General features: G+C 37.0%; 2 protein-coding genes across 3 annotated transcripts; both read left to right on the top strand.

Moving 5' to 3' along the window:
* Positions 1–500: 500 nt before the first annotated feature.
* Positions 501–5256, top strand: LOC145070080 (Protein kinase superfamily protein). Its single transcript, XM_079017004.1, has 16 exons — positions 501–820; positions 953–1036; positions 1298–1438; positions 1702–1772; positions 1899–1992; positions 2429–2506; positions 2773–2839; positions 3256–3341; positions 3432–3482; positions 3650–3697; positions 3900–4020; positions 4106–4286; positions 4385–4522; positions 4619–4731; positions 4840–4911; positions 5064–5256. The coding sequence occupies exons 1-16, from the start codon at positions 605–607 to the stop codon at positions 5165–5167; spliced, it is 1665 nt and encodes a 554-aa protein (XP_078873130.1). The 5' UTR covers positions 501–604; the 3' UTR covers positions 5168–5256.
* Positions 5257–11525: 6269 nt separating this feature from the next.
* LOC145069307 (disease resistance protein Roq1-like) lies at positions 11526–15801 on the top strand. Of its 2 annotated transcripts, none has more exons than XM_079016244.1 (5): positions 11526–12170; positions 12684–13821; positions 13917–14333; positions 14422–15240; positions 15339–15801. In XM_079016244.1, exons 1-5 carry the CDS (start codon positions 11653–11655, stop codon positions 15438–15440), a joined length of 2994 nt encoding a protein of 997 aa, XP_078872370.1. In that variant the 5' UTR covers positions 11526–11652; the 3' UTR covers positions 15441–15801. The 2 variants fall into 2 exon arrangements, with proteins under 2 accessions (XP_078872370.1, XP_078872371.1); XM_079016245.1 differs by having other exon boundaries at positions 12061–12170; positions 12301–13821.
* The last annotated feature ends 314 nt before the right edge of the window (positions 15802–16115 follow it).

The following is a 16115-nucleotide window of genomic DNA, read 5'->3' as shown; positions in this document are numbered from 1 at the left end:
ATTCTAATTTCAAAATTATTAAATTAAAAATTCATTAATTTTATTTATTTATTTATCTAAATTATTTGTTTAAATTTAAAAGAAAAAAACACTTTAATTTTTATAATTCAATATTTTCTCACTTTTCTTATAAATTCAAACCTCTCAATTGTTTAGAATTTTATATGTAGTTTTTCTTTTAAATAAACTCATGTAATACATGAGTCTCACACCTAATACATAATATAAATGCTTCAACTTATTGTTTAACCGGTTTGCCACAAACTATAAACCTAAAATAATAGAAAACCTTTTTGTTACTAATTAATTTAATACAATAATTTTTGCAATTTATTTTAATAACATTAGAATCAATATCAATATAAAACAATATAATAGTTGTTAATTATATCAACTAAACACTAAGATATGTGGATGTGTGTGGTAAGGGACAATTGTACGATGGGAGATACCTTGGTGATCTAATGAGAAACAATACTATAAGTTGAGTGTCCAAAATGATATATAAGCCTAAAAATTACTACGCAGTTTGACTTCAATTAGAACCGCTGACCTCCGGACAGACCACCGGCGGCAATAGCACCGGAAGCCCGTTCCGCTTTCTATGAGGACAACCTTCGTCTCCAGAGTTTTCGGCACCTCACCAAGGAAAAAACCGTTCTACCTTCTCATCATCTCCGCCACCGGCGCCGCTGCTCTTACTTACCACCATACTCTAAACCCTCACCTGCTCCCCTCGCACTCTGATCGACGCTCTCCTCTCTACTACATCGCTACCTCATTGAACGGTGCCGTTCGGTCCTCTCGCTCTCTCTATACTGTTTGTTTCCTTCACCACACTCTAACATATTGCGTATAACAATCCCATAATTTAATTTTCGAATCTAGTAGCGACAATTGTTTATATCAGGTCTACAAAATAGTTTAATTAATTGCGTATGGGGATTTGCAGATTACTGCGAATGTTGTCGACTACAAGTACTCGTTACAAGGGTTATCGCCGGATACAGATGAATATAGAAGAATTTTATCCGAGGTTCTTGCTTTTCGTACTATTTACTTCTTTTCTATCGGCAATTTTTAATAACTTTGAAGTCCGTTGCCCTATTACCTTTGTTACATTTCATCACGGAGTAAATGGAAAATTATCATTGTACTTCCATTGATCTGTTTATTGTGGATCCTACTTTCATTTCTTCCAATCACACTTTGAAAACACAACGTAACAGTAGCAATGCCATCATTGACAATAGAACGATGTCTGATATATCAATATCATCCATATTTTTCAATTCAGGTTCATCTACGCTCAGCCAAGAGGATATTAAAATTATGTGAAATCAACCAAGGGTTCTACATCAAAGCTGGTCAATTTGTAGCATCCATGCGACAAGTTCCCAAAGAATACTCATCTACTCTTGCATCATTGCAGGATCAGGTCCTCATTACCTGTTATTGTGCGAAAACAATCCTCTATTGTGTAAAAACTAAAAACAGAGGCCTGTTGAGTTTATTCAATAACATAATCTTAAAGATAATAAAATTACTTTGCACAATTTAATATGTTCTTGAAGTGTACTATGAATTTAACCTACAATAAACCCGAATTAACACAGTCAGTAAGTCATTCATGTTGTTATGCGTTGTTTTCAGCATCATTGGTTTTAGTTTTCACTTAATATGTGATTCTTATGACTTTAGGCAGTTCCATGTTCTTTTGAAGCTATAAAAGAAGTACTAATCAGCAATCTTGGGTCAGACTTAAAAGAGATGTAAGTTATTCCTATTCCCTAATAGATGGGTTAATTTGTATATTCTTGATTATCTTTTTAAAGATAAAGATTATCTTTAAGTATATACAAAAATTTTAATAACTGATTCCATGTATGGTGTATCAGTTTTTTGTCTATTGATGAAAAGCCTATTGCTGCTGCATCCATAGCTCAAGTGCATCGTGCATTGTTGAAAAACCATCAAGAAGTAGTGCTTAAGGTTGGTCACAAACATTTATCATCTCAGTATTTCTCTAATGCAAGAAATAGCATGTACTTTCATTTATCATAAAAGTGTACTTTTGTTTATTTGTTTGTTATAGCATCCTACTTTAAAGCATTGTACTTTCAACTTTTTTCTTATTAAGGCATTTGAAAATCTACCAAGTTATTTGAGACATTGTACTTATAAACATCTATCCAGTTAGAGTAGTGGGAATTGCTTTGTATTTGAATTTCGGATGATATTGTTATAATTGGGTAGCTTTTACAAAGTACAATGAAAGTAGAATGCTATGGTAAACAGATAAATATAAGTATGTTGTTATTTGGAGTGTTTGAAAAAAACTGATTATGATTATGATTTTTTATTTGGAGTCAAAGTGCAATCTTATTTTAATCTGCTAAGAATTGAAAATTTTATGTTCTGAATACAGGTCCAATATCCTGGTTTGAAAGATCGGATGAGAATGGACATTGCAACTATGTCTCTACTCTCCAAATGTGTCACATGGGTATGACTCATGTTCATATTTTAGATTTTTTTTTTCTTGTAAACTAAAGGGTCAAACTTCATCTTTTTTTGGACAAAAGGCGACTTCATTTGATGATTATTCATTGATGAGGTGGCAACTAAGACGCCATGTGGAGTCCACATGGCTTACTATGCACAGAAAAAAGTTGGGTGACCTTAATTATTATACTTTCATAATTACAAAATGATATACCTTTTGTAGTCTCCTATCTTTTTTAAAGATCCATGCTTGTCTTTTTTCTACAGTTTTTTCCTGAATATCGGTTTCAATGGATGGTATCAGAATTTTCAGAGGTGATTGCTTTGGAACTTGGTGAGCTACAATAATTCTTGATAAGGCTTTCTGGATAGAGGGCAAATTTGTAAAAAGTTGGATTTAATGGAGAAAGCCTCTTTTCCATGATATATAATGAGTGTTTTTTTGAGTGAACGCAAAAAGGACGACTTAATAGAGAAAGTTTAGGAAATAAGACTTTCCCCCTTCTAAGTCCTAGTTTTTTACAAAATTGCCCTCGTTTATTTTTTTCTTCCATTTCCCCAAATGTGTTGCTGTTCTCTTGAATATCTGTTAAAGACACCACTTTATCCAGACAAGTCAACTGTATAGGAAAAAAGAAACAGGGTCCACAACTTCCTTGTATCCATTGAGTAAAAAGGATACAAATATTGTGGCAATCGATTTTCTCTTTTCCTTGATCCGGGCATATGCTAAAATGAGCCGCTTTACAGATTTCATTCAGGAGGCAAGAAATTCAGTCAAAACTGGCATGAACTTTAAGCATAGTAGCAGAATCAGAATCCCCAAGGTTTTTCAGGTATTTCATCATTTTATGGGTACATAACAAAGCTATAAATATTATATTATCTTATCTTATGTAGACTAATCATCATATTCATACAAACAGGAGCTAACCACTAGCCAGGTTTTGACAATGCAATATTGCAAGGGACGAAGGGTTAGTAATAGTATCTCATGATTTATAGCATTGTTATCTATTGCCACCTGGCCCTTAAATGGATCAAACATTGTTGTAACTGAATTTGGGGTTAAAAGGAAACTAGATTTTCATGTGTGCATAATTTAAAAAGAATTAAATAATTTTATATATTCATTTCCTTTCAGGTAGATGATTTGGAATTTATTCGGGACATGGGAATTGATCCAAAAAAGGTTATAACTTTTTTTATAGTTTGAACTCCCGACTCTGCTCATTGTGTTTACATGCTTTCATTTTCTCCATTTATTTGCATTCTGTAATGTAATAACCTGTCAACATGGAAATAGCAATATCATTGTACTTATACTTCTCTACTCATCATTGTACTATGAAAAATCTACCCAATCATAGCAGTAACAACTGTTTTGTTTGAAGGTTGCAAAAGTGTTGGTGGAAGCATTTGCTGAAATGATATTTGTCCATGGTTTTGTGCATGGAGATCCACATCCTGGCAATATACTGGTTTCCCCAGATGAAAAACAAGGCTTTTGTTTAGGTAACTAAATTTCACATCCTAACTACTTTCTTTTGTATTTTAGAATTTAGAGAGAAATGCATGTTTGTGAATGTATATTATGCAGTTGTTCTTGATCATGGGATCTATACAAGTCTAGATGAAGAATTTAGAGTAAACTACTGCCAACTTTGGAAAGCATTGATTCTTTTGGACTTGCATAAAATCCAACAAGTAGGCCAACACTTTGGTATCGGGAAATACGCTAAATATCTTCCCCTCATTTTCACAGGAAGAACTATCAACAGGTGCTTCGTTTTACCTTTTACCTTTTATTTTAGCGCAAAATACAGAAAAAACATCTCACCATTTAGCCACTTAATGGTTTTACTTTTGTTAAGGACAGTAAAGCTGGTTTTGGGAACGGAATGTCGGTTGAAGAAAAAACAAATCTGAAACAGGAAGTGAAATCGCTTACAGCTGGCAATATATCAGAATTTATGGAATCTTTACCCTCACAATTTCTTACAGTATTGCGTACAGAGTAATCACTACAAATTTTACATCCTTGAAATTCCAATTTCTATCCCTTAACCTGCAATATCTTCTAATTTTATTTTTATGCATGATATCATATCAGTGCACTTATCAGGTCATTAACTAGCAAGCTTGGTTCTCCTCCACGTGTACGGCTACTAGTGTATGCCAACTTTGCATTAGACGGTCTATCCTCAAAGCCGAATCTTCATTCTGGTATTATCCTTTTTTTATCAGCAACTGAAATAATTAAATATATAGCAACCTGCTTTCACTTCATTTTTAATTTGGATTTTGTCAAATTTTTTTTCTCTATCATTACAGATTTTGTATTGAAAGGTGTATGGGCCAGAATCATGTCAAGAATTAATCATCTTCAACTCAGGCTCTTACTCGGTAAACCACAAATTTATGTGATAAAATGCTTACAATAACATAAATTCCTTTACTGAGAAAATAATATTATATTGTAGGGATATAGTGTTTTGTAATTATAAATAGAGCAAATTGCACCAAAAACATGTCCATAAAAATTCAGTCTTTTTCAGGGGTATTGCGGTTGTTGTATTGGCTGGGGGATACAAGACAAGCGCTCATGTCATGGTTAAAACAAGTTACGTTCTTAATGAATCGACTTATCATTTTGGAGTAAAAAGTGTCTATATTGGTAAATAGCAAGCTTTTGGTGTAAAATAATATTTGATTGGTAGTTTAGTCTAAATTTCTTTTCATTACGTATCATTATTATTTGTCTACAATTTCATCACATTTAAACACACCTCGTATGTTAGAGCTCATTTGAGAGTTTTTGGTCCATCCACACAAAATAGAAACAACTTAGTTGGATCGTTACTGATTAACTACCGATTAATTAATGATAAAATAAACAGAACATAAATTCCAATTTAGTTGGATCATCATTTGGGCAGATTCGATTCAGATGGTTGGTGGCCAACAGAAGGCGTTTGCTGCCATGGTCATTGGAATTTTTATAATTGCAAGTTTTTTCTTTTAACAGGTGTGAGGAAGCTATGATATATTGGGTGTCTTGGTTACATAAACCTTCTTTAGCTTTGCTCCGATTTGAATATATGATGAGCCGGTTAGGAGAAAAATGAATAAAAAAATTTAAAAGGTCTCAAAAGCCACCGAAGAGGATTCCTCTCAAACATGACAAAATTGTAAAATTGGTCCTTGTGGTTTGTGTTACAAACCATGGATAGGGTCCAAAAAGCTTTTAACCTCCACAGAAGGTCTAAAATCAAGAAATTCATGCGATTTTAGTCCAAAAAAACTTGAAAAGACAGTTATACCCTTATTTATTTACTTTTACATTTTTTTACATTTTATTAACATGTCAATAATAATAATAATAATAATAATAATAATAATAATAATAATAATGAGAAAATAGGTAAAACTCTCCTCTCTCTCTCTCTCTCACACACACACACACAAACACATACTCACAGACGATCAAACCCAAAAGGCTAGAACATCTTCGACGTATCCCATCCTCCGATGTATGTTATCATTCACCCCTCCCTTTCTCTTCAAAACCCAGAGACGTTGGTAACTCCTCAAAACTTGAGGTTTCTCCAATAAGCTTGCATCCAGTCTCATCATAATTTATCCCTCCCTCATCAGGAAAAGAACGACGAAACATTAACTCCATAACCTCTACTCGGTTGACTTGTGTGGTATCAGTAACCCACCGTTGGTAACTCCTCAAAACTCGAGCACCATTGACCGACCTAATCTTTGCTTCCCTCTCTCCTCACTGTTCAATCACCCTATCTGGAATCTATTTTCTAGTTCCAAAATTGGAATCCACAAAACCAAAAACACATTGCATCTGATTTCAAATTCAAACTTACCTCTTTTTCTCTATTACACACATCAAATTTCTTTTTCTTTTAATCCAGTGTGATCATCTCAGTTCTCTATGCAAATTAGATTTTCACCGAACTTGAAAAACTTCTCCAGAAAGGCGATACATAGTTCAAAGTTTAATTTGACCTCCTGAAGGGGAATGTGGTTTCATCGGAGCTGTGTTTAGGAAACCTGTAGTGGGGTTCACTCATCATCATGAGGGTGCATAATTGACAGGAGGATACCGACAATGGGGTTGGGAGGTAGATTCTTGAAGATGAAATGACAGAAAACGTGTAGATGTCTGACAATGGGGTTTTACCATCGAGGTTACGTGATGGCAGGTTTCAATCTTCAAGACGTGAATCCATTGGTTCAAGAAGGAGAGGGGGAATAGAGGTGATGAGAAGTAAGATACTTACCGACAATGAAGGGCGGCAAGAAATCTGGGTGATCGACGACGACATTAGGGCGGCGACGTTAGGGCTTCTCGACGAGAAAGGCGAGTGAGAATGGATAGCAATTTTGACGCTGATGACTTTTTGATGAGTGAGAGAGGGAGAAAGAAATGAGTCGGGGTGTTGTAGCTTGTAGGGCCCATTTCCTTTTTTTAATTATAAAACAATTAAAATAAATAAAGGAAATTTTAAAAAGAAATTAAAAGGGCATAAAAGTCATTTCAAGTCTTTTAGGGACTAAAACCAAAGAAAGTTTTTGATTTTGGACCTTCCATACAACTTGAAAACCTTTTGGACCCTATCCAAAGTTTTTAGAAAACCACAGAGACAAATTTTACAGTTTTGTCTCTCAAACATCATTTGGGTGTTTTTATGAGTTGTTTTGTCCGCATATTTTCGAAATGAAATAGAAGACTTGTTTTTTCAATCAAATTTAATCTTAGAAGGCTTTAAAAACATACCTAACTATATATATAAAAAGACAAAATAGCAAAAATGGTCCCGTATCTAAACTCTTCAAAAATTGTAGAAGTAATCCCTCTTATCTAGGGAGGAGAAATCAAAGATAGGAAGGTCGGGACAACAACAGAACCCTATGTTGTTAGTGATCAGGGATCCAAGCAAATAAAAGAGATAAAGAGAGAGGTTGATATTGTGACAGAGATCAAGAAGGGAAGGGTCGTTGGAGTTGGTCGATAATGAGGAGAATAGAGGTTTCTTGGTGGTGTTAATCTTGGTTCAAGCAAGCATCCAAATTCATTCAATTTTCCTTCTTCTTTTCTTGTGAACTTTCATCAAGAATCATCATCACCATGGATGCCATGGCCATCATCGTCGACCACCATTAGCCACTATGCTAGATTGGTAGTGGGTGGTGCTCCATGTTGGTAGCTTTGTGTAACATCCCAAAATACGACCCAAAATTTTTTGTTTTAATACTACTGCAAGTTATTTCATAAAAATCATGCATCAATATCTCAACCTAGAAACAAGTATCATGATAAAAAATGTATCGAACTGTATCAAGTCACATCTAAAGAAAAACTGAACAATCCCCCAGGAAATAAAAATGGAAGCTGTGGTGTGTGCGATGCCATCATCCCGAGCTCTTCCCCTTGTTTGCGGAAGTACCTGAAACCAAAACTGAAAATTGTAAGCACGAAGCTTAGTGAGCTCCCCCAAACTACCACATACCATACAAACATATTATCAACTACTGGGCCTTGCCCACTGCATCGGACCGAAGTCCAGAAACTGCATCAGACCGGAGTCTGGAACTAACCAGGGCCTTGCCCTCTGCATCGGACCGAAGTCCGGAAACTGCATCGGACCGAAGTTCGGAACTGTCTGGGGCCTTGCCCCCTGCATCAGACCGAAGTCCGGAAACTGCATCAGACCGAAGTCCAGAACTAACTGAACATAGCATAGCATAAATATATCAACTAGCATAAACACATATATTGTATACTGCATCGGGCCGTAGCCCGAAACACATAACACATAAATCCTATCTGAGCCACGAAGGCATCAAACATACTAACTACTGCATCGGATCGAAGTCCGGAAACTGCTGCTAACTAAACGGGCCGACATTGTGGCCGTAGACCCGTTCCTACTAGAAGGAAACTCACCTTGTAATTTGGCTGCTGAATGAACTGCTCGGGAAACTGCCTGCTGTTGCTCCGGTATCTCCCCGGCTACAATTTCCATAAGTACACTCAATCAATCACTGATAACTATAGTGAGGGTAAAATAACTATTTTACCCCTGGTCAAAGTCAACCTCTTGGTCAAAGTCAGCATACAGTTGACCTGACTCGTCGAGTTGGGCCACTAACTCGTCGAGTCCTTACTTTCACTTTCTCGCTTCTGCTCACTATTACTTGTCGATTTTGGCATAGACTCGACGAGTTCCTCTTCGATACTAACACTCAGTCAATCTGTATCCGACTCGTCGAGTCCTCCTTCAACACATGAACACTCTGGCTGTGACTCGCCGAGTTGTATGAACAACTCGTCGAGTCTGTTCTTGAGGTATGAAGATTGCCTTGGACTCGCCGAGTCCCTCCATGAATGAGTCCGATCTCCGACTCACTGAGTCTACTTATAATTCACTGGTTCCACTCGGCATAACACATAAAAGGGGAAGAAATCGGGGACTCGCGACTCGACTCGCTGAGTCTGAAGAACAACTCGCCGAGTCGGTTGCATGCAACACTACTCCGATGATTCTGCTCCAATCCAATGCATACAACTTATAAATATGGGTTCATAAAGCTTGGTTACTACGTAAAGTTTCCAACTTTACATGTACATATGCATGAAAAGGGATTTAAAGGCTCAAAAGACACATAAAGGAGTAGATCTAGGGCTTTCATGCAAAATGGCTCCATACAACTTATAAATATGGGTTCATAAAGCTCTAAACGTTTTCCGGCCAAAATAAACCCCGTACACGACCTTGACTGGATCACCCAAAGGTACACACACAAACACCGGAACAACTACACCACCACCCACCTAGTGGTTCACGGTGATGTCAGCAGCAACTCTAGTATCCACAACTATGGCTGGTGGCGGTACAGAAGAGTAAGGAGGTGCCAACTAACGGCGGTGTCGACGACGGTGATTTGCGATGATACTAGAACGGAAAAGTGGCGACTAGCTGCTGTGGGACGAGCTCCAAAGCGAGTGGTGGTCGGAATGGTACCGACAACAACCGAGTGTGGCTGCGTACAGTGATAGAAAAGAGAAGAAGAAGAGGAGAACGATGGAGGTTGGCAGCGGCACAATCGAGTGGGGCTCGTTCACAGCGTCTTCGTCCGTAGCAATAGTCTTGGTGGCCTTTGGTTGATTGGAATAGGAAGAAGAAGGTCGGCTTGGCAATGGAGAAAGAGAGGTGACGACTGAAGTGAGTGTCACCGTTTGGGTTAGGGTTACGGGAATGAAAGGGTTATAAACCCCGTCTACATTCAAACCCTTTTGCCATAAATACGCTTCCAGTCCTTCCTTCCCTTCTTCTTTCAAATTAAGTCCTTAATTTACAATCTAAACCCTCCCTTCTGAAAATCATTACATATCAAGTCCGAATACTTACCATATGGCCCCTCCATGACCAATTATTTTCAACTTAGGCACATAATTTACCCTTTTAGCCCCAACCATCTAAACTCCTTTCAAATTAAGTCCGATATTTATTCTTTAACCCCCGAAACTAACATTCCGATAATTATTATTTGATTTTGGACTATAATAATGTATAATAATAATAAAAATTGCTTCTCGGGGTTCCGGGTTTATTATTTAATTATTATATTTTAAATGGGATGTTACAGCCGGGTGTCTGGATGATCAGAGATCGATAGAAGGCTTTGCTATATTTCTTGGCACAAATCTCATTTCCTGGTGTCCACGGAAGCAACGAATGGTCTCCCGCTCTTCCACTAAGGCGGAATATAATGCCATGGCCGACACAGCGGCTAAACTTACTTGGCTTCAGAACTAGGTGTTAGTACACATGCATCTCCAACACTTTGGTGTGACAATCTTTTCGCTACCTACCTCTCCGCCAATCCAGTGTTTCACGCTCGTACAAAACACATTGAAATTGATTTTCACTTTGTTAGGGAAAAGGTCTTCAGAGGTGAGCTATGGGTTCAGTTTATTTCCACTAATGATCAAGTGGCTGATGTCTTCACCAAGCCACTACCAACACCCAGGTTTCAATTTCTTTGGTCCAAGCTTCAGGTCGTGTCTAGGGATGGCAAAAAGCCCCATACCAAATGGGAAACCCGAAACCCGCACTCGTTTTGACTGGGGAATCCCCAGGTTGATCAGGGATGGGGACAGGGATGGGGAATACCCGAATAAAAAAAGTGGGGATGGGGATGGGGATGGGGATACCCTTAATCCCCGACCTTGGACCCACCCCCGACATATATTAATATATAAAAATAATACAAAACATATATTTATAGTATAGTTTATAATACATAAAATTTGATCTAAGTAACCTAACTCATTAGTAATTACTTGGTTGAAATTATAATTTTTGCTTTTTCTTTTATCTAATTTAAACTTATGTGTATATATATATATATATATATATATATATATATATATATATATATATATATATATATATATATATATATATATTCTCTTTGGTTGATCTATTTTACTTTAAATATCAATTTGATAATTTTTTTCTACTTGATTTTTCATGTATATATTTAAATTTGGTAGGAAATTTATTTATATTTTTTATGCAATTTATGGGTATTTATATATTTTATGAAATCTTTAAACTTATGCTGGTAAAATTGAAATATAGAGTTTGTTCTTATGTAAAAGTTTGCATGTTAAAAGAGAAAAAGAATTCCCTGTTTCCTCGTTGGGGATCCCCGGTCCCCGTTGGGGGTGGGGATGTGGGTTTATTTATATTCCCCGATGGGGATGGGGATGTGGATGAGGATTAGAATGAGGATTCGGGGATGAAGATGAGGATTGGGGTCCCCAGTGTTCCCCACCCCCGTTGCCATCTCTTACTCGTGTCCCGCCCTGTGGGGGCATATTAAACCAATGTTTAACAATAGTTTATAGTTAAGGGGTTAGTTTGCAAATATGTTTCCTGTATATATCTATATCTTTATTCAACGTAATGAGAAAAAGATTACCTTAATCAATTAAGGTTTGATAGAGAAGACCGCAGGGAGGAAAGAAACAGGGGAAATAAGACAACCAAAATCAGAAGCAGCGAAACTGATAATCCCAGGTCATATACACTCTTGTATTTCTTCTCAACTTCCATGGCCATCCTCACTGAATTACCAGAAGAACAAGAAGCGGCAGTAACATATGATGTTTTCCTGAGTTTCAGAGGGAAAGACACTCGACTAGGTTTTATGGATCATCTCTACCAAGCTTTGGTGAACGAAAACATCTCTACCTTTCTTGATGAGGAAGAGGTTGAAATTGGGGAAGAACTTAAACCCGAGCTTGCAAGAGCTATAAAAAGCTCTCGTGCTTCGATAATCGTCTTGTCTAAGAACTACGCATCTTCAACATGGTGTCTGGATGAGCTGGTGATGATCCTTGAGCAACGAAGGGTCTCTGACCATTTTGTTCTCCCCATTTTTTACAGCGTCGAGCCGACAAATATCAGGAAGCAAGAAAGCACTTTTGGAGAAGCGTTATTTGAACACAAACAGAGGATTGAGTCCGAAAAGGATGTGGAGAAGAAAACTCAAGGTGCTCGCAAGTTGGAGATGTGGACGAAAGGACTTACAGAGATTGCTGATTTGAAAGGAAAAGATGCAACTGGAAGGTAAAACATTCATACCAAGTCCATTAAAAATCCCACAATCCATGGGGTTTAGTGTTGGAGTAATTCAAACTCTGGGACAAAAATAATCCAGGGGGTATTTTCATCACCTGATCACGTTTCTTTTTTGAAGGTTTCTAGAACAAAGACCTGCACTTGTTCTATTCTTGCATATGTGTTTATTTACGCTTGAAAGGCTTGGTGAACAAGTAAATTTTCCCAAAGTTTTTTGGTTATCTGTTCTTCCTTTCCTCTCCCCAGTTTTCTGTCCCTTTTGCATACCATTGTGAGATTTAGCTTTTTACCATTGTTGGGATGACAAGCTTTGTGGGGACTAAGCTGTCGAAACAGATACAAAGTGGCTCACCATTATGGTTAAACCGTGTGCATATTTTTATTTCAGTCCCTTAATTTCATATTAATTAAAAGGATGCAAAAGACTAGTTATTGATCAGTTGTATCAATTTGATATATGGGCTGCTGTGTCTTGTTGATCGAATTTGATTCCTTTTTCAGAAGAGAAACGGTGGTGATTGAAGAAGTCGTGAAAGAAATTAGTACTAGACTGGAACTACACTTGCAAAGGAGAATGAGAATCCCACACCTAATTGGGATGGGGGATTCTATTTATACCATCAGTTCCTGGTTAAAAAGAGGATCTTCTGAAATTCTCACAATTTGTGGAATGCCAGGGATCGGAAAAACAACATTGGCAAAACATATGTATATGTTGCAGTGCCATGAATTTGAAACAAGTAGCTTTGTTGGAGGCATTGGAAGAAGATGTGAACAACAGACATGTTTGCTACTAGATTTGCAAAAACAGCTTCTTGGAGACATTCTCAAGAAAAAAAATGTTGAAGAAAATAATGCAGATCTGTGCACATCTAAGGTTGAAAAGGCATTATCTAGGAAAAAGACACTTTTAGTTCTTGATGATGTTGATAACTTTGAGCAACTGGATGTGTTGATTGGAACAGAAGGTTTTCATCCAGGAAGCAAGATTATAGTAACAACCAAAGATGGCTCCTTAACAGAAAAGTGTTCATTGTTTCGTATGAAATTTCCTCCAAAACATACAAAGCTTGCACTTCATGGCTTAAGTGACACTGCATCTATGAGACTTTTATGTTGGCAAGCATTTGGAAACAATGATCCCAAGAAAGGTTATGAGAAAGAAGCACAACAGCTTGCAGAGTATTGTGGAGGACATCCATTGGCTCTTAAAGTTTTGGGTAGTTCATTAATTAATAAAGATGCATCCATATGGAGTGATGTCCTTCAAATGTTGGAGGCAAAAGGATATTTAACTGATGTACAAGAGAGTGTACAAAAGGCTCTGCAAATTAGCTTTGATTCTTTATCAGGGGACTGCAAAGAACTTTTTAAGCACATTGCTTGCTTTTTTGTTGGAAAAGAAAGAGAAGTTACAGAAACAATATTAAGGGAATGTGGGTTTCCAACATCATATGGGATCACTGAGCTCATTGATAGATGTCTTCTCACGATTGGAGGAAGAAATGAGTTGAGGATGCATCAATTGCTTCAAGAGATGGGGAGAGATTTAGTCCGCAAAGAATCACCTGAAAAGCCATGGAAGCGTAGTCGAGTATGGAAACATGAGGAGTCCCTCGATTTGTTGAAAAAGGACAAGGTAAATACAGCATATATAGTCATCATGAGTATTCGTTAGCTTTATCATCCTTATAACAAAATGATTAATGTTTGTTTTGATTTTCTTTTTGATAGGGTACCCAAAGAATTCAAGGTCTTATCCTTGACACGAACTTATTGAGAAAGGAGCATAACTTCAAAGATGATGACGTGAACAAGAGTTTTAGAGCTGATCAACCAATCCAGATTGTGTATGAGTTCTTTTTAAGGATTTGGTTGTTTTTTTCTCGGCTTCTCCTAATGCTTTCGTCTTCTCATTGCAAAAACGTCGAATTGAGAGCAGATGCATTAAGAAAGATGGATAAGCTAAAGCTGCTCCAACTCAATCATGTCAAAATCGACGGATCTTACAAGAATTTTCCAGAAGGTTTAAGGTGGTTATGCATGCATGGATTCCATTCAAAATTCATACCTTCGGGCTTACCAATGGAAAATTTGGTTGCTCTTGACATGTCTTACAGTAATCTCACACAGCTTTGGAAGAAGCCAAAGGTATGAAATTAAAAGCTTTTACTTCAATTTTTAGACAATTAATATCTTCGTTATAATATTCCTGATTAGAGGATATCCAATGCAACAGCTTCTTGGGTCATTGAAGATTCTTAATCTGAGTTATTGCAAGATTGTTAGAGTTGAAGGCTTCTCTTGGCTACCTGTACTTGAGAGGTTGATTCTTACGAACTGTGAAAGCTTGATTCATGTGTGTGAGTCAATTGGCGGATGTGATGGCCTTGTTATTCTTGACTTGAGCTACTGCAGTAAGCTTAGTAATGTTCCAATTAGCATTAGCAAGTTAAAGAATGTTAGAAGACTATCATTAGACGGATGCTTAGGTGCTAGTGAGTTTCTAATGCGGATGAAGGATATGGAGTCATACGCATCTTCCTCTATTATACCGAAAACTCCAAAATCATTTTGGCTAACTTCACTAGTAGCCTTGTCGCTTAAGGGCAATAATTTGTCTAATGAATCATTTCCAAAGGACTTCAGTAGCATGTCGATGTTGAAGAAATTATATCTAAATAAGAATCCGATTGATTCCCTGCCTGATTGTGTGAGAAGCCTTAGCAGGCTTGAGGAACTCGATGTTGGAGAATGTTGGATGTTGAAGTCGGTATTGTGTCCTCCACCTACAATCAAATATTTGTCTACTGAAAATTGTTTGTCACTTATTAAAATAACATTCCCTCAAGAAATGTCATCACCATCAGTTCTGTATCATTATGGTGCGGAGTCATTGAGCGAAATTGAAGGCAGAATAAAAATTCAAGATATAGCGGAAATTGATGAGCAGATCTTATGCAGCTTGGGGTGGACAAATTTACAACATTTGAAACATCAGAAGATACGGATACAGGATTCATACAGATTTTCTCCTCCAAAGAAAGACCCAGTCCAGGTATCCTCTTTCTTCTGCTCTGTTTCTATGGATCTCACAGACACACACACATACACTAATATGCTTAAAATTCATACAATCTAATGTTTTAATTGAAGGTGCTTTACGAATTTGGAATATTAGCATATGTTTTCCTGGGAAAGCAGTTCCAGATTGGCTACCTCATAAAAGCAAGGGTTCATCAATATCAATATCGATAGCCATGACATCGTCTTCAATGAATAAAACAATACAAGGAATAAATATAAGCTTTGTGTATACATTTCGAGACACAAAAAATTTAAGTCATTTAAGAATAAAAGTAGAGAATGTGACAACAAATTGCACCTGGATATATTATGGTCGTATATATGCTGTGGGAGAAACTAATGAAGATATAGTATGGTTAAGTCATTGGATGTTTGGGGACAATAAGATTAAAAATGGTGATCAAGTTTGTGTTACAATATTAGAAAATCCTTTGAGAAATAATGGAGTAATGGTAAGAGAGTGTGCAATCAGTCCTGTGTATGTGAATAATACTCATAAGGACAATGAAGAGGATCTTTTGAGTTATTACAAGTTATGGGAACATATTATTGGTGGTGATCTGTCCGCTTTTCTTTCTAAGAGTGCACGGTATGGGCCAGGAATGAGAATCAACGGGGTGACGTGGCACACGACAACGCCGTCGTGACGGGGGGAACACCGCCCCCCCCCCCCCCCCCAACTCGTTGCATCTCGTCGAGCAGTTCTCGTGGGCGTTATGACGAAGTGAAACGGACATTATTTTTACCGTTTTTTATGACCGTTTGCAAACGTTTGAAATTCATTTAAAAAAAAAATTTATATATATATATATATATATATATATATATATATATATATATATATAT

The sequence above is a fragment of the Lactuca serriola genome, chromosome 8 (genome assembly GCF_051521515.1).
Source record: "Lactuca serriola cultivar US96UC23 chromosome 8, Lser_US96UC23_V15, whole genome shotgun sequence".
In the NCBI taxonomy this organism is placed as follows: domain Eukaryota; kingdom Viridiplantae; phylum Streptophyta; class Magnoliopsida; order Asterales; family Asteraceae; genus Lactuca; species Lactuca serriola.
This window is presented reverse-complemented; position numbering and strand designations above follow the sequence as displayed.